General features: G+C 30.1%; 1 protein-coding gene across 5 annotated transcripts in view; it reads left to right on the top strand.

Annotated features, from left to right (window-relative positions):
* Positions 1-22,379, top strand: part of LOC145316695 (sodium/calcium exchanger 3-like) — a 75,167-nt gene extending 52,788 nt beyond the window's left edge. For 3 of the 5 annotated variants that reach the window (XM_080157393.1, XM_080157391.1, XM_080157392.1), the window contains exons 9-19: positions 1,222-1,335; positions 2,297-2,332; positions 7,557-7,647; positions 10,617-10,701; positions 14,027-14,120; positions 16,803-16,947; positions 17,112-17,190; positions 17,410-17,848; positions 18,115-18,444; positions 19,459-19,606; positions 19,892-22,379. In XM_080157393.1, the coding sequence (XP_080013519.1) occupies positions 1,222-1,335; positions 2,297-2,332; positions 7,557-7,647; positions 10,617-10,701; positions 14,027-14,120; positions 16,803-16,947; positions 17,112-17,190; positions 17,410-17,848; positions 18,115-18,444; positions 19,459-19,606; positions 19,892-19,986 (1,656 nt within the window). In that variant the 3' untranslated portion in view covers positions 19,987-22,379. The remainder of the gene's footprint in view (positions 1-1,221; positions 1,336-2,296; positions 2,333-7,556; positions 7,648-10,616; positions 10,702-14,026; positions 14,121-16,802; positions 16,948-17,111; positions 17,191-17,409; positions 17,849-18,114; positions 18,445-19,458; positions 19,607-19,891) is intronic. The other 2 variants (XM_080157396.1, XM_080157394.1) reach the window with 1 other exon arrangement.
* The last annotated feature ends 1,552 nt before the right edge of the window (positions 22,380-23,931 follow it).

Here is a 23,931-nt window from a genome sequence, read left to right as displayed (position 1 = left end):
CCCATCCCTTATCCCTGATATAAAGTAGCATGGTATCGCTACCTAATGCATCAATTCAGTTCTGAATGTTAGGGAAACTTTACGTAGGTCCCAGGATGGTTTTAAGCTATTTTACTGCTTCCCTCTCCGAGATGCTAAGGATGTAACCACATGTCAATAGATTTAGCAATACAGTAAATAATGCAAATGTTCAAAGTGTTCTTGTTTTATAATCCCCATAGGACTCGTATTGACTTTGTTGTGCCCACATAAAAAAAAAACATAATTTGTAATGAATAACAACATGAATACTTGGCAGAATAATAAATTATTATTTGGGTACTTAGCCTCTGTTTTGTTGGGTAATAAATGACTTTACGGTCACAAATTACAGTTTTCATGTTTGGTCTTTTTGATGTGTGTATGTAGGAAAAAATATAACAATAGCAACATGCATCAAAACGAAGCTCAAACAAATTGTCAAACAACATTATAAATTTTGCAATGCCTATTAATTCAAAAGCAAAATTAATATATTCTTTTTACCATGTCTATAATTAGCAAAAAAATAATTATTCTTTTATTAAAGTAACTGGATACATGTCTCTCTTTGTGTATGTCTTTCTGTAGCAAAAGATTTCTCTAATCGCTGAGCTGATATTTATCTCCTTTAAAGAAAAGCTACTTATAGGTCCAGGGAAAAGAAAAAAATCGCACCTCGAAAAAACTTTTTTTCTTCATTTTTATAAATAAAATTGAAGGTGGAGGGTCGACTCCGTCTCATTGCAGTTAGTTGCTAAGATCACTTGCTTCCTCTCTTTCTTGCATAGTCCCCATTCCAAAAATTAAAAATTGATTCATTCTCTGAATATTAATCTTGGGGTATTATGTTTGAAGAAAATGTTCTCAAATCACTGTTTGGACTTACAATGTTGTAATTTGTTGATATTTGTTTTTCTACATTGTTTGTTCCTACCAACCTTTCAACTTATTTCCTGTTTTGTCTCTTTCTGACAAATGAAAGCAAATACATTGAACAAAATATTTGGGTTTTTTCCCTTCTCTATAGTATTAACATTAGTAATTCTTTTAATTGGAAATTATATTGATTTAAATTTACAAGCTTTTCAGGCGTCAATCATTTAATTTTATTTTAAATACCACTTAAACAATGCTTTTCTAATATGGCATTTAAATACAAATTGCCATAAAAATTTAAATAATTTTTTATTCTAAATTTAGGTTATAGATGCGCAGCCCAAATCCCGAATCTGGTATCGTATTGGAGCCACCAGAAACATTACCGGAGGTCGCAGGATCAACCCTGGCTCACACATGAGCACTAAATTACGCGAGGTGAGTTATCTGCTTTATTAATGAATACTAGTTGCATCTTTGTAACACTTTGTTTATAAGCTAACTCTCATTAATAATCCGGATTAGGTGGCTTTTCATGAATTGACTGCAAGCATTATAAACTCTTGAAAACATGAAATGATAAAATGTACTACTTTAAGTATTTATAAAGGAAATTGAATTAATGATTAATATAGTGCTTTAGTCAATTTATAATTCAGCCGTTTCATCAAAATATTTTTTTTATAATACTAAGTCCATATTAATTTTTTTTACAATTTACAGATTTTTGAAATAACATATTTATGAGAACAAATAACATTAATAAAAAATATGACTTGAACACACTTTAATCATAAAAGTAGATTTAATAATGTCAAAGCACATATATTGCCTACTGTTTTTTTCTGCTTAGGATTTTTAAAACTGCCCAACACGTTTTGAAATATTCATGATATTTTTACTTGCACCTAAGCTTTCAAAGATTATTTTACAAATGGATGTTTATCATATTTTTGAAGAAAATAATCTTTAATTTTTTAGCTTTTAGAAGTGCAGTGTTCTTCTATACGCTATGTGCAAATTATAATAATTGTCATTTAACTTAATATAATTGTAATTATTTCAATTACAACAAGTTTATTGACTTTAATGTCCTCAGAAAATTACTGAATTATATTAAAGACTTTGATATTTGTTGTATTTACTAGAAAGCAACAGCGGGTGTAATTATTCCAATCAAATGCTTTGTTTATGTCTAACATACACAAAGACAACTTTAAAATAGTAAAATGCATTTACATGTTCAAACTTGAATTCATTCTTGACAGTCGACCAACTATATTATTTCAATTAAAAAAAATATATTTATAACAATTACAAAGCTAAGGCAATAAGGTTGCCGTACCACGCGACTTTAATTATGTAGTTAATTTGACTGATTGTGTTGTGTATGCTGCAGGGGGAACCCCCCTTGATGGATGATGGTATTATGAAGGTAGTGTATGCTATACAAGGCGCCCAGTCACATCATCAACCTAAATTTACATACTTTTTATCACAGTAACCTTTAATAACGTTAATTTTAGTTTGATCTTGTTGTGCGCTGCAATGTATATTAATTTCCTTGTCACTCATTTCTGCTGCATGGTCATTTTTATATTTATTTAAATTTTTTTTTTCTGCACATTCTTACAATTTTTGTTCCCTTAGGTATATTCTGGTTTTAATAGGTTCTCATGCAAGGCTACTGTAAGTATTCATTTTGATGGGGTAGTAAATTTTTAATCGGAGGCTAATATTAACCCGGAAATTCCCACTAATGATAATACTGTAGTTGTGATTTTTTCAGGGATAGTAACTTTCTTTTTATGGGAGGTGGACTTGGACCCCACTGTTTAGAGTACCACCTCCCCCAGAAATTTTTCAATGAATTAGATCCTCGCGCTTCCCCAAATTTTATTAAGGGAGACGAATTTTGAATTTAATGTTTTGGATATATTAAGTTGATAATACTTTTTTTTAGTGTTTAAGATATATTAAGAAGTGAAAATTTGTACACATCCCTTAAACAAAATTCGGAGCTTTACGTGGTGTGATACAGGCAAAAGAGGGGTGTTATTTTTAGGTCATGGGGCTGGATAGTAATACAACCCCCTAAATGTTCACCAACCTACATAGTCAACATACTTTTAAGTAATAAAAAGGGTGTGGCTTTTTTGGCTTCACCTCTCCCACCACCCCCTCCTAGGCTGTTGTAGGGAAATGTAGATCCTTGCCAAGGGAGGTGTATTTTGACTGGGGGTTGTTACACACCCTTTCTGCACACTTCTGTAATAGATATTTGGTTTTACGAGATCTTAACATTATGTTTCCATCCTTTGTTATTTTTGTTGGTATATATTATTACATCTTCTAATCAATATGTTTTTTGTACGTAATTATAATACTTAGGACTAATAAAGCTCTTTATTTATATTTACGTAAACTCATATAGATTTATTAATGATTGTGAGAATGTGTAGTTTGCAACAATATTTTATTAAATTTTTTTATTTTGTGGGTATTTAAGAAAATATTTTGTTTACTTTTGGTATATTTATAAACATACTCGAGGTTTTTTCGGCTTTTTTTCTTTCATTTTTTATTTAAATACTTAAGATAAACTATAGGTATAATGTTTACAATAATTTTTTTGTTGAATAACTAAAATAGGTAATAAATTATTTGCTTATTTTATTTTATGTTTTGATTACTTATCAGCAATCAATTATTATTCAATAAATTATTTGATGTCTGGTAAATAGTGGTTGTTGCTTTTTAAATTTGCTAATGCTTACAGGGCTCTAAGGGCCCTTGAGGTGGGGAGGAGAAGTCGACCCCATCTAATTCCGATTAAAAAAAAATTTGGGTGGGAGGTGGTTTTTTTTTCCTAGGGGTGATTTATCTTTGGAGAGTGGTGAAACCCTCCCCCAAAATAGTTACAAACCTTCTATGAGAAGCTACATTGTTAAGAAGAGCTACATCGGTTCAGCAGTTAGTTAGAACCTTCGGCACAGACAGACACACACACTGTTACTTTTAAATAAGGATTATGAGATCCAGCAATACAAATCTTAATCTGAAATTGATCAGATATTTTTCAAAGTTTTTTTACTTTATGAAAGTGAGAAAATACGCTAACTTATTATTTGTTTAGTTTCTTTCTCTGCAAGTGTTTTATTAAACAGGGTGTCACAACAAGAACTTTGTTATTTGCAGTTATTTATCTCAGTTTTGTTAAAAAAATGTATGCACTAAAATATCTAAAGAATTTCTCTTTTATTCCCAATATTTTTGGTGTTGTTTCTTCAATTGCCCCAAGAAAGAATACGTCTAAAATCAAAGGAGTAGTTGCACGAAATGCATTTAAACTTGAATTTTGAAAACCAAATATTTTTTCCTGCTTAATGGTTTAAACTATATTTATAGGGCATATATTTGAAAGAATTTAAGTTTTCTACCACGTAGTTTTAAAGATATCAAGACTGAAATAATGACTTTTACCTACACAAATTAGACATTTTTGGAAGTAACTCTAAAACTGCCTGGTAAAAAAATAATTTTTATTTGAAATATCTTCATGGCTAACCTATATATACAGTGTGTTTTTATTTATGAGCACTTTTTTGAAAGCAATTTTACCCCACTTATAGTTATCACAATTTAATGATTAATGGCTTATTTTCTTCGTTTTTTAAGGGAAATTATGAAACAACAAAAAAAATTTCAGTTTTTCTTGAAAAAGTACAGTAAAGTTGAAAATTAAAAACTTAGGTGTCAACATCTAAAAATGGTTTTAGCGCATTTTTCTTATGCTCAAATAATCAACCTTTTGCAAGAATGGCTGCTAAACACTTCAAAGTTGAGATATAGAGCTAAAAATGTATACAGATATTATTAGGGACATGTACTAGAACATATCAAAGTTTGAAGGTCATATCTCAACCAGGGAGGGAGTACTGGCCCCCCAAAGTCGACTACAGAAAATCCATTTTTTAAAGAAAAATGCGCTAAAACCATTTTTATATGTTGACACCTAAGTTTTTAATTTTCAACCTTACTGTACTTTTTCAACAAAAACTGTATTTTTTTTTGTTGTTTCATAATTTCCCTTAAAAAACGAAGAAAATGAGCCATTATTCATTAAATTCTGATAACTATAAGTGGGGTAAAATTGCTTTCAAAAAAGTGCTCATAAAAAAAAACACACTGTATATTAAGAGATATAAGTTTTCCGGAATTTTAATGTAGGGAGTAGATTTGAAATCTGCATCAAATTTTAAGGATTTTTTATAAAATTCGTTTTTTGTAAAATTCTTTATCTAAAAGCGAAAATACATTTTAAGTTAATTAATTTTGACCAATAGGATAGGTGGATTTTAAACTACCTGCGCTCTAATTGGTTGAATGATGTACGACATCCAATCAGAGCGCAGATTTTTTAAATCCACCAATCACAGATCCCAAAATTAATTAACTTAATTTGTATTTCCGCTTTTAGATAAAGAATTATACAAAAAACGAATTTTATAAAAAATCCTTAAAATTTGATGCAGATTTCAAATCTACTCCCTACATTACAATTCCGGAAAACTTATATCTCTTAATATATATATCATATTCCACAATAACATTTAAAGGTTCAATTCTACAAGTACCCCCAACTCGTTAAATGCACTTCGTGCAACTATCCCTTTCAAAGTTTTTAAGAAAAATCTAATCTAATAATAGTATTTTAAAAAACTAATGGAAAGTTAATAATAAGCAAGGACGTATATCAAGTGCAAAATGGCATTTCTTTTTAAGTGTACAAACTCCCCTCCCCATTTCTGGTCTTTATTTTCTGTAAAAAAAAATACTTCTAAATCAGGTTTTTTTTGCCTACATCTCAAATAGATGTGGTGATTGGGTGGTTACTCTGTTACTAATCAATATTCTAATCAATAGCCATTTTTAGAGACAAAAAAAGCAACCACAAATAAATTTCATATTTTCTCTTGTTGTCATTTTTTGAACACCTTGTGTATATCTGTCTATGTTATTTCTATTTATCCTAAACTTATCTTAGCATCATACAAATCAACCAATGTGTCTAATTTTTTATTAAACATAAGTTAAGATAAAATTTTTGGGGCAGATATTAGTTTGAAATGATCTGAATTTTAACTAAATTATCATATAAAGTTGACTGTCATTGCTTAACATACTAAAATAATCTGAACTGCCGAAGTTCTATTAAAGCACTAATATTTTTTTATTTATTTGGTAGTCTTGTAAGCAACTTACAATTTAAAAAAATATATTTTGTTGGTATCTTTTTAATAAATTTTATTATTATATCGATTTTAAAAATTGGCCTTTCTTTAATTTTGTTATTTTGTATGCAACAAAATTCTTAAATTTCAGACAGAAAAATAGATAGGAAAACTTTAATTACAAATGTTCTTCTTGTATGAAGAGCAGAAATACATTGCTTATATGTTTTTTCCATTTAACACAGTATTCAACACATTTTTTTAACGGCTGCTGGATAATTAGCATAGCAATTTTGTTTGAGTTGGCTGTTGATTTTCGCGGGGGGGAGGGGGATTAAAAATTACTCTGGCCTTTATTCGCCCTACTAGTTCAGCAGTAACTACGTCCTTTTTTGTCAATTAAATTTAAAAACTCAAATGCGCATATTATGGTAAGAAATGCCTTAAATTTGCATTGTTTATTTAACTTTTTATGTATTGTTTTTAAAATTTTCTATGCTTTGAGTTTCTTTGAATGCATAAATGCATATAAAATACATACTCAATTTATACTTAAAATAAACTTTTGTAAATCTATATTTAAGTATTTAAGTTAACGAATATAAGAACGCGTTTATAAACTTTTGGGGTTACTATAATTTACAGTCCATTTTCAGTTCTCAGAATCTTTTTAAACTTCACGTTCCCTATTTGTATACTAGGTTTACTTCAAAAAAGGATCGTATAAAACCTTATTGATGTTTACACGATTTTTTAGGATTTTATGGGTTGTACCCTAAAATATATTTAAACGCAATACATGAAGTTTGCTAACCATGCTTGTGATTCTTTTTATTAATTAATTTAAAACAAATGCATGAATTAAATTTTTTTAAAAAGATTTTCGTTTTGTGTTTTATTGTGATGCTTTATATTTTCTGACTTATGTTTATGTTTACTTTAATTTTAAAATGCACAATTATTTCATTTTATTTTTTGGAATAGGGAACAGTAAGTATTTCATGTTTATTTTTTTTATTTTATTTTAAGAATATTCTTTAGTTTATGGGTAGCTACTAATTTACTAACTTAAGACATTGTTAGAAATATAAAAAAAAAAAAATCAAAAACAAATTTTATTTTAATTAATTATAAAATATAGTTTAAAATATTTGTTAGTTCGAAGTAGGTTATTAGTACATAGATAAGATAGAAATACACCAGGGACAAGGGACCAGGATTCTTGCAACAAATTAGAATTTTTCCTCCAACACACACTTCACTTTTATGTTACATAACACATAAAACCAGTTATTTCTCCGCGTTTACCCTGACAAATTAAGTTGCCAAATCGCGGCCCCTTGAAATAGATAAAAAAATATTTAGACATTAGATGTATACAGATATGAAGAAAATATTATTGGTAATGAAAATATAAATGTTTAGGTGTATGATGCTATTAATGAACATGATGAGTTACCCAACATTGATTATCCTGACTCAGATGCTTCCAAGGCCATTGTTGAGTTCCATGCATGTGAGTAGTATTCATTTCTTAAAAATTCAGGTATCTGAAAGAATAAAGTACATCCCCAAGGATGACGCACAAAAATTCTGTAGATTACAATCAGTGGTTGAAACGTTTGGAGACTAAACTTAATTAACCAACCAATCAAAATACAATAAAAGTTGTTAAGCCGAGGAAGAAGAAAACGTAATTACAAAACTTGGGGGACTAGAGTAATCAACAGCCAATTTCCCATCCCTCCATGAAAAAAATCCGTATCCCCATAATTACAAAGTATGAGTACTTTCTATATTTCTGTACTTTCTAAAACAATTCATAGAAAATTCTTTATTCGTGAAGTAATTGGGAAGAATTCTGGGAAAAATATCAGCAAATTGATTTTGCAAAATTGCGACAAATATAATATTATTTTCTTAAAACTCTTTCAATTAGAGATATCATTGTTTTATGTTTTCAATGTTAGGTTTAAATATGCATATTTTTATTTCAACTGCACATCGTGTTTTAAAATGCTTAGATTTGCAAAACTATAATCACATAGTAAATTTTTTCATATAAATACTTTTAGATGAAAGTATAGTGTCAATAAGGATTAGTGGTAACGGTAAGCCGGCGATAACATAATCCTTCCCCAAATACCTACTCTATCAATATCCATGTGCAGAATTATTTGTAATTTCTTATTGTTGTCCATTGAACTATCCAAGCGACCTTTAATGTGAAATTAGCACAACATTATATTTTAGTTGCATCGAAATAAATCTTAAATGATGTTTTTCAATCCTATCCCAGCTATGGACAAATTAGTCCTTTATCTCTTATATTTCTTTTACTTCTTTTTCAAGAAAATTTATTAATTCTCAAGAGAGGAAACCTATTCTGCAACTTTAGAAAATAGAAAAAAATTTAGTTAAATATTATTTGTTTATTTGTGATTTAGTCTATTTTTAAAGTGCAGCTACTCTACAACTATAAAGTCTTTCTATGCGCGTCATTACGCACGCGTCATTTTAACGGACACTTCCTTGTTTAATGACGGTTTTAGAAATATAGATTGCATTATTTTTAATAATAAGCCAACCAAAGAAGAGGTATTTTCCTATGATTTATTTACAATATCTATTTCATATGCCTAAACTAGTAAACTATTGCCTACTATAAAAACATTTCTAAAACTATAATTCTAAGCATGAACGTTCAATGGGGCGGGTGTGGAGGTACAGTGGAGTTTGCTCCCCCCAAACTTGGAAACTCCTCAATTTAACCCCTTAAATATAAAATAAACACGTTAGATTACCCCCCCTAAACCTTTAAAAACTTTCATATTAACCTTATATTAAGGCTGGACGTCTTTGATTCAAGGAAATAAATATTTTTTTTCGATATAAGTAATCATTTTCAATTCATTGCATTGGTAATATCCTCTTAGAAATATTTTTTTCAATTTTGAAAATTTGAGTACCCCCCCTATGACAGAACTATGAACTCGAGCCGCGGCGCTCGCCACCCTTGCCTGCCTAGCCGCAGCGCTCGGCCCCCTTGCCTGCCTAGCCGCAGCGCTCGGCCCCCTTGCCTGCCTAGCCGCAGTGCTCGGCTCCCTAGCCTAAAACCTAACCTAAAAAAGTTGTTCTGTCAGGGGGAAGAGGGGGGAGGGGGGGGTGGGTACTAAAATTTTCAAAAAAATAGTTTTAAAAGAAGAACGCCAATTCATTTGGTCTAATTATAAATATAACAACTAGATAACAAAAAAAAGACATTTTACGCATATTTTTTGATTAAAATTGTATCAAATTATTTTAATCTTACCAAAACAAATCAAGCCATTGAGAAAAATTAAAAATATTCGACAATGCAATTCATTTGAGTTGAATTACTGATATGAATTTGATTCCACCTTTTATCATTTACTAGTAAAATTGTTGATTAAATTTATTTAATTTTATTTCCTTATTAAGGCCAGAAACGTAATAGTTTAATATTTGTTTATGCCGTCATCGCTGTATTTTCTTTAAGATAATGAGTTTTTATTTTAAATGAATAAAGTCGGCCTTCTAAATAAATTAGAAGTCTAAAGATAAGAATTACTTAGTAATATTAAACAAAATCCTGTTAAAATTTCTATTAGCGTAGCTACTTCATCATTATCAGGATAAAACAATTAATATACCAAATAATGATAAACAAAAATACTCATTTTTATATAAAAATAGTTTGAACACTACCTACTAGTTTGGAACAAACCAATTAAAATTCAATAAAGTAACCAAAGTTTTTGAGCCAACAAATAAGAAAAATTAGCAATAAAACTTTGGAGTAAAGGGGTGATTAAATCTAAAATTATAATATTTTTTTCATGTTTTAACTCTACCTGTAAAAATTCTACCCCAAACGTTTTTTTAGTAGGAGGGATATAAGCACCTTTGTTGGGTATAACCCTCCGACAAAACCTTTGAACACCAACCAAAGTGTTTGTCACATTACGCCATGGTTCAAAGCAATTTTCGCGCATAGTATTAACCCCAAGCTTGTACGTCCTTGTGTTTTGTATTCTATACTTTAAATGAGTTAATTAAATATGTATAAACATACACTTTTAAGAAATTTAATTTTGAAATTGTTTAATCAATATAACAACAAACATTAACCCAAAAGACTGATTCCTTTTGAATATTAACTTCAATTAAAACTGTTTGCTATTCTATATATTTCTGTCTGTCAAATTTGCTGATGTCAACAGTTCAAATCATTTATATACTTTTATTAAAAGATAGGTAATTTTTAAATATTTTCTCTCAAGAAAATATGCTTAAAAATCAACCTTCTTAATAATCAAACAACATCAAAAGGCAAAGAAAATCGAAATTAAAAAACGCGAAACAGACGTTTAGATAACCTAGATCACTTCCCATTTCTCACATAGAAATCCTTTCTTTACTTTATATATAAATTTTCATATTTATTGATTATAATTTGTTTAGCCTCCGCTGCCGTCATGGAAAATATTGGAACATTCAAAGTTTTAATCTGCAGACATGGTAACAGATCAAATACTGCAAGAGTCAGGTAAATAATTATACAACATAATGGACAACATTAATAGAAAAAAAAGGAAATTTATTACTTTCCTCTTACTTTTAATTTGTTAAAATAACATTTTTTTTATCTTTGTTAATAGGTATCTTTTTTAAACCGGAAAATTGAGGCAATCTAACAACATTTGTCTTTTTGAAATCTCTGACTTAAAGCTATACATACTGTGCAAAACCTAATTAATTGTAAATAAATATTCTTATAAATTAATCTAGATGTATATTTGCCAGTGTTGGTTGTATTTATGACATATGATTGAAAAAGTATGGATGTGTAAATGACAGTGTCAGATGTATTTTTGACATATGTATTAAAATATTGGATGTATTTTTGCCAGTGTTGGATGTATTTATGACATGAGAAAAAGGAAGAAAAATTTTGCCAAAAATACATCAACTGTAAATTTGCTGGATGTGTAAGTACTATAGCCCCGAAAAATTTTACTCAATCCATTAACTTTAATCATTAGAATTTAAAATTTTACAAGATGTATATGTTTTAACTTGTTACTTCTTTTTTTTAACACACTGTTGCGTGTTCTATAAAGCTTAGCTTGTGTCCTTGGTAGATTGACGTTAAATTTTTGAAACTTTAAAAATTGCACTTAATCATTTTTGCTTGATATGTTATATCTACTTTGATATTACCCTGTTCCAAAAATTTAATTTAATTGCCCCAAATGATTGTGATTATTCTTGTTTTCTTAATGTAAATTGTGGTTACTAAGGATTATAACATCCCAATAGATATATTATCCTAGATGGTTTATCAGACGCAATAATGAGTCACATATGATTTGATCTAATAAAATGAGCGACGAAACTTTTGGACAATAAAATTTTTTTAGGGCTAGCTTTATCCTAGGAACTTCAATAAATTTATAACTTATAAAATATGTACGGATATATTGTTTTAATGTGTTCTTTTGGTCCAATTTACTTATTAAGTATCTAGATCTTCTATATTTATTAACATCCCACACCTCACCATAAAACTGTCCTAGTCGGAGCCAAAAAATCTTTTCAAGCCAAAAATGGAGGTATGAAAAATTATTTAAATAAATGCATGCTTAGATGTAAAGTTTTAGGGTATAGAAATGAAGGGGACAAATCTGATATTAGATGATTGAATATATTTACCAAAACACTGAAATATGATTTAAAATATCTATTTATACTTTTCTTCACACAAAGTTTTCCTGCTTAATTTTAACGGTTAGAAATTTGGTTCCCGGACAACCATATGAACGACAAACCTTGGAGTGGAAAACGCATGAGTGTCAATATCAAAGCTTTAGATTTGTAAACAGTAATACTGGCTTTGATATAAGTTCTTTTATTATAAGAACCTTTTCTTCCCTAAACATGAATATATCTATTTTCTAATCATGCCACAATTCATTTAATATTTTCGAACAAATTTGCAAATCCATTTCTGCCATGCCTATTTACAACATATTAAAACTGCACCAAAGAAACCTCAAACTAAACAGATGTTAATTTTCCCTCCAAAGTTTTTTGTATAACTTAGTTTTTTTGGTATCATTAAAGGGGTAGTTGCATGACATGTATTTCAACTTGAACTATTCGAACCGCATATTTATTTAATGTTTTAAACTACATCTATGTCAATTTTCTACCATGTAGTTTTAAAATATCAACAATTGAAATTCTTGTGATATATGCATTTATATGGCTATCCAAAATTATATATGTTAGATGGCTTTTAACCTATGCTTGGAATCATTTTTTGAAAATGTGACTCTTATTTCACAAATTAGACATTTTTGGACGTGAAATAAAAATCGCCTGGTTAAAGTTAAATTTTGTTTCAATTATCTCAATGGATAACCTTTATTTATCGAATTGTATAAAACTATTTCTCGTATTCATTCGAATCCGGTGGATAGGAACCGGTTCTCATCCATACGAAAAAACTATGTCTAACATCGTATTATATCCAGTTTTCTACGAATATAGAAATGTACAATCATAAGATTAAAACCAGTTTTTTTAGCCGGTGCCTTCGGCACCACGGGGCTAAAAAAACTAGTTTTAATCTTATAATTGTACATTCTTTATCCGCGGAAAGCCGTTTATAATACGATACGAGAAATAACTATTAAAAATTCACTACTCAAAGTACCTAAACTCGTTAAATGTACTTCATGCAATTATCACTTTCTTTGATCAGAACACAGATTCTAAATCATACCAATTTTAGGTTTTTTATGTTTCATTCTAATAAATAAAACATGTTTGTACCTATGTCTTTACCAAAATATCTTGCTAACCACTAAAAGCTTGCCATAGTCATTGTCAAGTTTGTATTCTTTTAAACGGAAGGGTATTTGAAACCTCCCAAGAGAAATATATCATAGAAAAATATTCCGCTCTTCTTAATTAAAAAAATAATTGTGGTAGGCTGACCTCCTCTCTTTTTTAAAATCCCCTACAGGCCTCAATGAGCGCAGCCGCTACGATGGACATTTAGTTTAAATACAGGGTGTTTCAATAGAAACGTTTTTTTTCAAATCTTAATTATGCATAGAAAATATAACAATTATATAAAATGCTTTATATATTTGGAAAACCTATTTTGGGACATTTATGTTTCAAATATTTGAAAATGATTTTTTCAATAAATCATGCCTTAAAAACCGGTTTTTCCAAGGGCCTTATTTTTGAAGATTTACGGAATTCAGGTTGTGGAAAAAATGTTCACATTTTTAAAATTCAAATTGCGCGGCTTGTATTAATAGTAGAAAAACGCCATGCATATCGTTAGAATTGTCATAAACTCTAGTTTTTGGAAATATAAGTGCCATTTTTGTGCTATTTGTAGTTTAGGAGCTACGTTGAAAATTGTGAGAAAGGTTGAAAAGTTTTAAGTAAGTTGGAACATTTTATCACATAGCTCCTAAACTACAAATAGCAAAAAAATGGCACTTATATTTCCAAAAAAAAAAGTTTATGACAATTCCAACGATATGCATAACGTTTTTCTACTATTAATACAAGCCGCGCAATTTGAATTTTAAAATTGTGAACATATTTTCCACAATCTTTAAATCTGTAAATCTTCAAAAATAAGGTCTTTGGAAAAACCGGTTTTTAAGGCATAGCTTGTTGAAAAAATAATTTTTAAATTTTTGAAACATAAATGTCCCAGAATAGGTTTTCCAAATATATAAAGCATTTTATATAATGTTTTTTACTTTCTATGCATAATTAGGATTTAAAAAAAAACGTTTCTATTGAAACACCCTGTATGTAAATAAATTAGTATATTTATTTAGAGTTGAGACTATTGATGGTTCAGCTACAGAAGGAAATGATTATATTAAAGTTGATGAAATTCTCACCTTCCAACCAAATGAAACTGAAAAGGAGGTAAGAATTTTTCTTAAAAATACATTAAATTAAGTAACTATGGTGTACTGTCTGTTCTTAAAAAAAGTAACAGCGCAAATTTATTTTTTCCCCATGAGATATTTAATTGTATATAATACAAACACCTTGCATTTTTCTATTATGGATAGGTAGAACCGGTCCTATTCCACTGAAAATAAATCAGAGCGATACTAAAAATCTCTCTAAAAGCATTTTATTTTAAATATAATTTAACATTACAAGAATTCTATTTCCTGAGTGAATCTTAATCTTGAGATCGTATAAAGTTTTATCTGTTTGTTTCCAAATGTTTAAAGTTTAAATCATGACCAACTTTGTTCACCATTTTCAATATCTTCCATACGGCACAGATTGCCTAGATTTTCCCTCTCTTTATAGAGATTATTTGTATTTCACTTCGAACTGTAGTGACGTCGAAGGGAGGGGGGATGAAAGGTTGATGACCCCCTTCCCTAAAACGAATTAGGGGGTGGCATAGGCACCCTCAAAATCTTTGGTATTAAATTGGATATACCCGTTATTAAATAAAAAAAAGCTTGGAGATCCTTGATATTAGATACTTTAAGTGATTTATAAGTAATTTTTTTTCAAAAAGAGACAAATTTAAACGATTTAAATTGCAATTTTACATAATATTTGCGTCCATTTAAACTTATCAAATTTCACCGAATGTACTTTTATATTTATACTCTTGAATCCTTAAATATTAAAACGCAAATCAAAGGAAGGTATGTGAGATCTATTTTAAATACAATTTGAAAATAGGTTATTTTCTTAAATGAATATTTACATCCCAAGGTATTAAATGATCGAGCGATAACAATGGATGTATGTTCGCCAGTCCAATGGATGTATTTATTATGTAAAAAATCGACAAAGCAAAATAAATGAATATTTACTCTAGTATTTTTGCAATGGAATGATTGTTGCAAGAGGAAACTTTTTTGCATCAAAATTTTAATTTTCTATATTTAAAATTGTCAGATTACCTTGTGTGAAAGGATTTGAATTTTTAAAAACCCATGCTTAGTGCACAATTGTGATTTTTAGATCTAGAATTACTTATTTCATTTCTAATTTTAATGATTTTTTTTATCGAATTCATTGAAAAATTTTAAATAAAGTTAATTTTACAAATATCTTTGATGAATTGTGTTATTAAATCAAAATGGTTAAGAAAATAAACTTCTCAATTTCTGAATCAATCTTTAATAAATGAAGGATGAAATTATTTGGGGGAATTTAAAATGAATATTTATCTGAATAGAAAATTATTATCTTTATATTTACCACTGATTCTTGTAAGTTTTTTTTTTACAAAAATCAAAAGGCTGTCGGGTAAAGTAAAATTAGATATGATAGCCCCGCCCCGCAGCAGGAATAATATTCTTTAGGAGCAGAGCCCTGCAAGTTCTTAGGCTTCAAACATGTTATTCAAACATTTAAATTAACTGAAAACTGAAATTTGTTATTTTAAATTACAAACCACAACATTTCTTCTTCTTTCTGATTTAAGTGTGCTATCAAAAACATTACGAGGGTGGTGTAATCATCCTGTCTGTGCCACCACCTAAATTACGCCCCCCCCCCCCCCCTAATTAGGTTTAATTTTACAAAAAGTCAACACTCTACTTTTCATTGGTCTTCACTGGTGACATTAGAAATCAACCAATATTATCATCATTTCCTAAACATGGAGAAAGTTGCAATTTGAAATTAAAACTGTCATATTTGAAATGGAAAATCATGTTTTTCAAAACTAAATTTATATTCAGAAATATATTTATTCCATGAATTATATCAAATTATTTCCCTTTAAATTTGTATACGACTATTCATTGCAAATTTTGTATAATTTGAACATTGGTTGAAGCAGCATTAAAATTTACAAAATATATTAAAAAACAATCAATCTTGCAACATTTCAATTATTGCATTTTTTTTCAATTTTTGTCCAGTTTTGTCAAAGTTTGTGCAAAAAAATTTGAGCAAAAAGAGTGATTTATCTCTAAAGATTGATAAATATATTTTCTTTCAATTTTGTTTCACACATTTTTCCTTGCTGCTCTCTTGAGCATAAAAAGCAGATTTATCTTGAGAATAAAAGTTGAGTGTTAAGTAAATTGAGATGTAAATTTCATTATACCCAAAAATGTATAACCACTCAATCTTATTCGTTTGTTATAACAATTAGAGTTTTTCAAATAATAATGATTGACTGGTTCCAAACTAATAATGTCCAAAACTTTTTAACTAATAATTTCAATCTAGAGTAGGAAAAATTTAGTTTCTCTTATTGGGGATGTAAATATCAATTCATATTCCATAAACTTTTCCCTTAAGATCCTTGGTTGTTACCTTGCACTGTTAAAAAAATAATAGTTATTTCTCGCATCGTAAAATAAATGGCTTTCCGCGGATATAGAATGTACAATTATAAAATTAAAACTAGTTTTTTTAGTCCCGAGGTGCCGAAGGCACCGGCTAAAAAACTGGTTTTAATCTTATGATAGTACATTTTTATATTCGTAGAAAGCTGGATATAATACGATGCTAGACATATTTTTTTTCTCGGTTGGATGAGAACCGGTTCCTATTCACCGGATTCGAATGAATACGAGAAATTAAATTAAACATATTTAAAATAAAGTTTAATTTCAGATTGGTATAACCATTGTTGACGACAACCAGTGGGAGCCGGATGAGGAGTTCTTCCTCAAGTTGAACCTGCTCAGCAACGACGACCACAAGGAGGTCAAACTCGGCAGAACCTCCATCATGGAGATCATTATTCTTAACGATGACGGTAATGCGCTGACTCATTTTGTAGCAAAGCTACTCTCATTTCATTATTTTTCCAATTTGATTAATTGCTTTCTATTAAGTTTATTGAAATGCATACTACTGAAACTAAAGATTAAATCTATATAAATTTGATACTATTAATTGTAATGTTTTTTTTTGTATCAGAGCCTGGTACATTCCAGTTTGAGAAGCGAGGTCACCTTGTCAAGGAGAGCTGTGGAGATGCCATGATCTCTGTTATCAGGTAAACAACACAATTGTTCCTGAGTACTGTTTATACCATTCAGGGAGGAAGGGAACAATGCACTGTAAATTATACAGGTCCACAAAGTTTTCTAAAGATAACATGAAATATTTTTCATTAAGTTTTCTTTGGGGGGAAGATTATTTTTCGTTGCCTTATGGTTTCAAACTTTTGGGTAGCAGAATAAAGTATAGCTGTTTCTAACCATTTCCAACGTAGGCAAAACGGTGCTGACGGCGAAGTCGTAGTAAAATGGCGGACTGTCGACAAATCCGCAATCCACGGCAAGGACTACACCGGCGGCGAGGGTGAACTGACCTTCAAGCATGGCGAGACCCAGCGCGACATCTGCATTCCCATTGTAAACGATCTGGAGCCAGAGAAGGATGAAATGTTTGAGATTGAGTTGGTGGAGGTTACGGAGGGGGCTAAGCTTGGCAAGGTGAAGCGCACCGCAGTAACCATCACCAACGACGACGAGTTCAACAGTGTGATGAGTAAGCTGTTGCTGATGACCAACGCTAATGTGGATGGTATGCGTGTTCACAATGAAACATGGGCACAACAGCTCAAGGATGCTATGGTGGTTAATGGAGGTGACCTGGAGAACGCGACCACTGGGGACTATGTTATGCACTTCCTTACATTCGGATTCAAGGTTAGGTTTAATCATCCGCTTCTTGCCAAGGTTGATAAGGGGTTAAGTTTGATCCAAAGTGTGTCATACTTAAAGACTGCTAATTCGGTCACCGTTCTATAGCAACACATGTTAGAATACTTGAGCCCATAAGCATGAGTATCGAAAATGCTCATTTTTTTTTAATGTCGAAGATCTAAGTAACAATAATTGTGATATTCATGTAATCAGATAGAAACAATCTTTCCGTGTCATTTGTTTATTGAGTCAACAATGTTTAATTTTAGTTGATATTTGCTCTGATACCTCCCCCTGGAATGGCTGGTGGCTGGCTCTGCTTCACTGTCTCTCTCATCATGATCGGTCTCCTTGTCATAGTTGTTGGTGATCTCGCCAATATTTTCGGCTGCCTGGTCGGTCTGAAGCCCGAAGTGACCGCCATTACCTTTGTTGCTCTTGGCACCTCTCTACCTGACACATTTGCCAGCAAGACAGCGGCCGTGAGTGAGAAGTATGCTGATAACGCTGTGGGTAATGTGACCGGCAGCAACTCTGTTAATGTATTTATGGGCCTCGGCATCCCATGGCTCATTGCTTCCATTTACTGGGCAGTTAAGGTAATTTTAATTACTTTACCTTCAAATTGTGTTTAATGGTGATGGACGGACAGAAAAAATTTTAAGACCAACGTTTAGAGTTCCCAAGGGACATGCAAATGACGAGAAAGCACTACAAAGTTTTTTGAATTGTTGGAAGAAGTAAAAACTATTTAACAAATAAAGAATTGCGCTAAAATTATAGAATGTTGATAAACGAAAAATATGATATCATCTTTGAAGATTTTTAATATGATAAAGGAAGATTTTTTATAAAATAGTTTTGCAGTTTTCCTTTAGCTGTTTCCGCTTTATTAAATACTAGCGGATAAGCCCCTAAAAGCCTCAAGGGGTACTTAAGGTAGTAGGGGAAAAATCGAAACCCCACCTATTTCAATTTGGGTTTTAAAAAGCAAAAGTACAAAAACTATTTTCTCCAATAGTTTAAAAACCTCCCCTGTGTCTATAAAAAGCTTTACTGTAAAGAAGAACCATATCGGTTCAGCGGTTAGCGGGATCCTTCGCTACTTGCACTTTATATTATAGGATACTTCAAAAGTGTAATCTTTAACAGTTTTGTTCTTGTGTAAACAATATCCATGTTAAGAGTAAACCAACACATGTTATAAATGTAACTCCATCTCTGTTAAAAGCTGCAATAAATATGATTTTTGCATATTTTGTGGTCTCTGTACTTTGTTTTTACTGTATATTTGTCCACAATCTAGTTGTTGGTCTATATTTTTCACTAGCAGCTACACCCCTTGAGGTGAGGAGGGGGTCAAACTTCCACACTTAAAGTTTAAGTTTAAAAATAGAAAGTAATCAGAAGGGCATTTTTTTCAAGGGGCGATTTCTCTTGGGAGAGTGTAAGTACACTCCTTCAAAATAGATATCAACCTTTCCAGGACCTATAAATAGCTACACTGTAAAGAAGAAAGATATCGGATCAGCGGTCCAAATCCAAACAGACACAGATCCTGTTACTTTTTATAATGTATGATCGTGATCATGTTACAATATTGATATATTTAGGATCCCGAAGTTGGATTTGTGGTTGAGGCTGGTGCATTGGGCTTCAGCGTCACCCTCTACACCATCTGCGCGCTAATTGCCATTACCTTCATTATTGCCAGGAGGTATTTGCCGTTGTTTGGCAAAGCAGAGTTGGGAGGCAATGTCGGTGAGTTGATTTCTTTATTAAACAAGGATGACAACATCCATAAAAGCGAAGCTTAAAAACATTAGGACAAACGAATATTAACACTTGTAGAGGGTTGAAACTGAAAAAGCAGAATATAAATGGATAAAACTAAACAAAATTGTAAATGATTTTGTTGAAAAAGGATACCGTCCAGGGACATACATACTTACATTTTTAGGACTTGATTATAGCGATTTTTTGCGTATAATATTGTACCTTGTTGTAATAGGAATCAGTATATTTAATAATTATGTTTTATTACAGTTATGAAGTATGTATCCGGTGGATTTTTCATCCTTCTATGGATTCTGTACGTTGTTCTATCATCTTTAAAATCATATGATATTATCTCATTCTAATTCAAACCAATAGAGATAACCTAGAGTGCTCTAGGAAAATGATAAGATTAACAAATAGATTAATAATTCATACTAACCTTCTATTAATTATAATGTTAAACTTTTTTTTATAAAGTTAAAAAAAGAAAGATTATAGAATTAAATTTACTTTACTAAGCACTCTATCTTTCAATTAATATCTTTATTGTAAGATTAGCAATAATCAAAAATAAATTAAACATCACTTATTAAAATTTTAATCTTTCTTGGTATTTAACATCTAGTTTTAAAGCAATTTATTGTTTTTGTTATCTATTTTTATTGTTTAAGAATAATAATGTAATTACTAAAACATAAATATCACTCACCATAAATGATTGAAAATTTAACGAAAAGTAAATTTTGACATCCACTTTTAAGCTTTAACTTTGAGTGTAATGTATTGCTATTTTGATAATGTCAGGTCATATTTTAAATATTCCATTTGTTTCTTTAGATATTTTTATCTTTTTCTCCTTGATGGCAGGAAAATTGTATGCACAAAGAATAAGAATGGCTCACTTCTTTTCTCTACAATGCAAGATTCTTAATCTTAACAATTCTTTTTTTTTCATTTTTTTGTACTGCCAAGTTTTAATCTAGAGAAGTTTTGTTAACTGCTGGAAAACTTAAAAGTATTTTATTTTGCACAAGATGCTGCTTTTCTAGGTTTTAAGTATTTGCAAATCTTTTTTTGAAAGAGATTATTTAGGGAGATAAAACATAAGTGGAAGTTTTACTATGGGAGGTGGTGGGATATTTCACAACCATTTCCCGGTGTTTGAGGATTTTTCGATTGGGAATGTTTAAAAAGTAATTTAGGGTCCATAAAAGCACAAATCTGAAGTTAGCTCCCTATATCACTGCTTATTATGGATTAACCCCCTTCTTGCTTTTTAACTTGCTAATATTTAATAATTCCCTTTTTAACCCTTTGTAAATTATCTCTTTCTGTTCTGTAAATTTTTTATTTATATTCAAAATAAACCTTTTTTCTATCTTAGAAAAAATAGTTTTAATATATATGAATTGAAACTTTTTGTATGTAAATGTTTTCATTGGTTAATTTAATTTTATAGGTAGCATTTTTGATTTTTTGTTCAAATAATTCTGTTATCCATGGTTTAAAAAATGTATACAAAAATGGTTTATTCATGTCGCTTTATAATATTCAAGTAAAATGCAACTAAAATAAAACAGTAACCAAAAAATGTAATTTAATTATGAAATGTAACTAACAATTCAATGCATATTATTTGTTGAAATATTTAGATGTATACGGAATATGTACTTTAGATAGTATTTCTCGCCTAATATTAATCTGAACCGTGAAAATTATATTCCAAAATACTGAACTTTAGTTACTTTTTAATATAACAGAAAATTCAAGATATTTTTTTCTTTAATGGAAACATTATTTAATTGAGGAAATTAAATTGTAGAAAATGTAATTAAAGTTTTGTATCAGGGAATATTTTTTTTAATGTATAAATTGTTAAAAATTAATAATTCTTTGAAGTTGACAGATTAATGTTTATCTTATCTCTAAGGATTAATAAATATGTATAGTGTTTAATTCTTATCTATTCCATCTATTTTTTTAATACTTCAAATGTATTTATAAATAATAAGCTTTAACAGTTGTGTTTAAGTCTCAACGACAAATAGAGTACATTTTATTTTGTGAAAGGTGCTAGTATTATATGATTATAGTTTTTTTTTGATCTCGTTTCATTACAAAATAATGAGTAGAGTAATAATATTACTTTGCCTTTTTATATGGTTTACAAAAAAAAAAGAGAAACGTATGTTAAAACTAGAATAAGACGAGCAGATTAACATAATGTGTTTTTCCTCTCTCACAATTTTATGTTGGTCTGTTTATCTTTTCCTAGTTATGAAGCATCTATCCTGGCATCCCGGGGTGCATTCATTTACATAATAGGATTGAAGGCAAACTAAAAATATAATTTTTATTTATCATGATTAAAGAAACTTTTTCTTTGCTTCGGATCTTCCTTAAGCAAATTAATTAAGGGACTTTAGGAATCAAATAGCACAAGGATTTAAATTAATTTTGTTAAATTTTATAAATTTTTCGATTAAAATTTTTGGTCAGTTGTAAATTTCATTAAAAAAGTCAAAAAAATCTTTTCTTAACCCCTAACGTAAAAAAACACAAATCTTTAATATTGAGGAAAAAAATTTTGGATTGCATTTATTTTTCAAGTTCCGATTTTTCATTTTTACTTTGCCTACATTGCTGATGTTATCACTTGAGAAATATATATTGTAAAGGATATTTGTGGGACTTAAAACATATTGCTTGATTTACTTGCTTTCTGTAAAATATGAATAAATCTTTCTTCTCTTCACTCTTATTTCTTAATATCTAAACGAAGTTATTCAACAAGTTCATCAAACGGCTGCATTTTTCTTATTTTTAAAGCTAGAAGAACAATTTTTCCAGAAATCTCACAAAAACTTAGATTTTGGCGGCGGCAGCTGCCAGTAGCCACAGTCGGCGGGATAAATACGGTTTTTCATGAAATTTTAAAATGTCATATAAATTTGAAGTAAAAAATTGCGGTCACAACAGGTGCCGTTTAAAGATTGCGGGAGACCTGAGGATCATGTCTGGAACCTAAAATTTACTTTAACACCTACAGGGTAACATAAAATGCTTTGTTATAGTAAAAAATACTTTTTGCTCTTTACAAGGTTTGCTGGCATCCTGTGCCCGCCAATTTAGAGAAGTTCAAAAAACTCATTTTTGTATGATTCCCATATTTAAAACGGATCTGGGACAAAATAGCCTAAACTGATAATAATGATCATGGCCGCAGAACTCGGCCCCCTAGCCGCGGGTGCTCAGCTCCCTAGCCATATAACCTAACCTAACCTTACCTAAAAATTGTAAAAACAATACTAAATATTGTAAAAAATCTACAAACCACTTTTTGTAAAATCCACGAAATTCTAAACAACCTATGTATTATTTAGGGATGGAAATCCGTCAAATTTTTAGACCGGATTCGGATTCTTACAAGAATCCGTCCAAAAAATGGCGGATTCCAGATTCTTATTTTTGCCGGATTCGGATTCCGGATTCTAGCAATATTTTAAAAGGCTTTTTTTTTAAATAAAAAAAAATTAGGTGCTACATGTCCTAAAAATTAATGTCTTGGTGTTCTCTATAATTCACTTCCGAGAATCGAACCATATTTTAATAGTTATTTCTCGTATCGTATTATAAACGGCTTTCCGCGGATATAGAATGTACAATTATAAGATTAAAACTAGTTTTTTTTAGCCCCGTGGTGCCGAAGGCACCGGCTAAAAAAACTAGTTTTAATCTTATGATTGTACATTTCTATATTCGTAGAAAACTGGATATAATACGATGCTAGACATAGTTTTTTCGTATTCATGAGAACCGGTTCCTATCCACCGGATTCAAATGAATACGAGAATAGTTATTTCTCGCATCGTATTATAAACGGCTTTCTGCGGTTATAGAATGTACAATTATAAGATTAAAACCAGTTTTTTAGCCCCTAGGTGCCGTAGGCACGGGCTAAAAAAACTGGTTTTAATCTTATGATTGTACATTTTTATATTCGTAGAAAGCTGGATATAATACGATGCTAGACATAGTTTTTTCGTATGGATGAGAACCGGTTCCTATCCACCGGATTCGAATGAATACGAGAATAGTTATTTCTCGTATCGTATTATAAACGGCTTTCCGCGGATATAGAATGTACAATTATAAGATTAAAACTAGTTTTTTTTAGCCCCGTGGTGCCGTGTCAGAACTGAATTGTAAGTTAATTTGTTGAAAAACTTTTTGATACAGGAAAATATTTATACTTGCATACTTGATTATAGAGTTGCTTCGCTTATATTATGGAACTTTGTTGTCCC

Source organism: Acartia tonsa, chromosome 4 (genome assembly GCF_053477335.1).
Source record: "Acartia tonsa isolate MP-2025a chromosome 4, ASM5347733v1, whole genome shotgun sequence".
NCBI lineage: Eukaryota > Metazoa > Arthropoda > Copepoda > Calanoida > Acartiidae > Acartia > Acartia tonsa.
The sequence above is the reverse complement of the archived record's forward strand: the minus strand, read 5'-3'. Positions and strand labels throughout refer to the sequence as shown.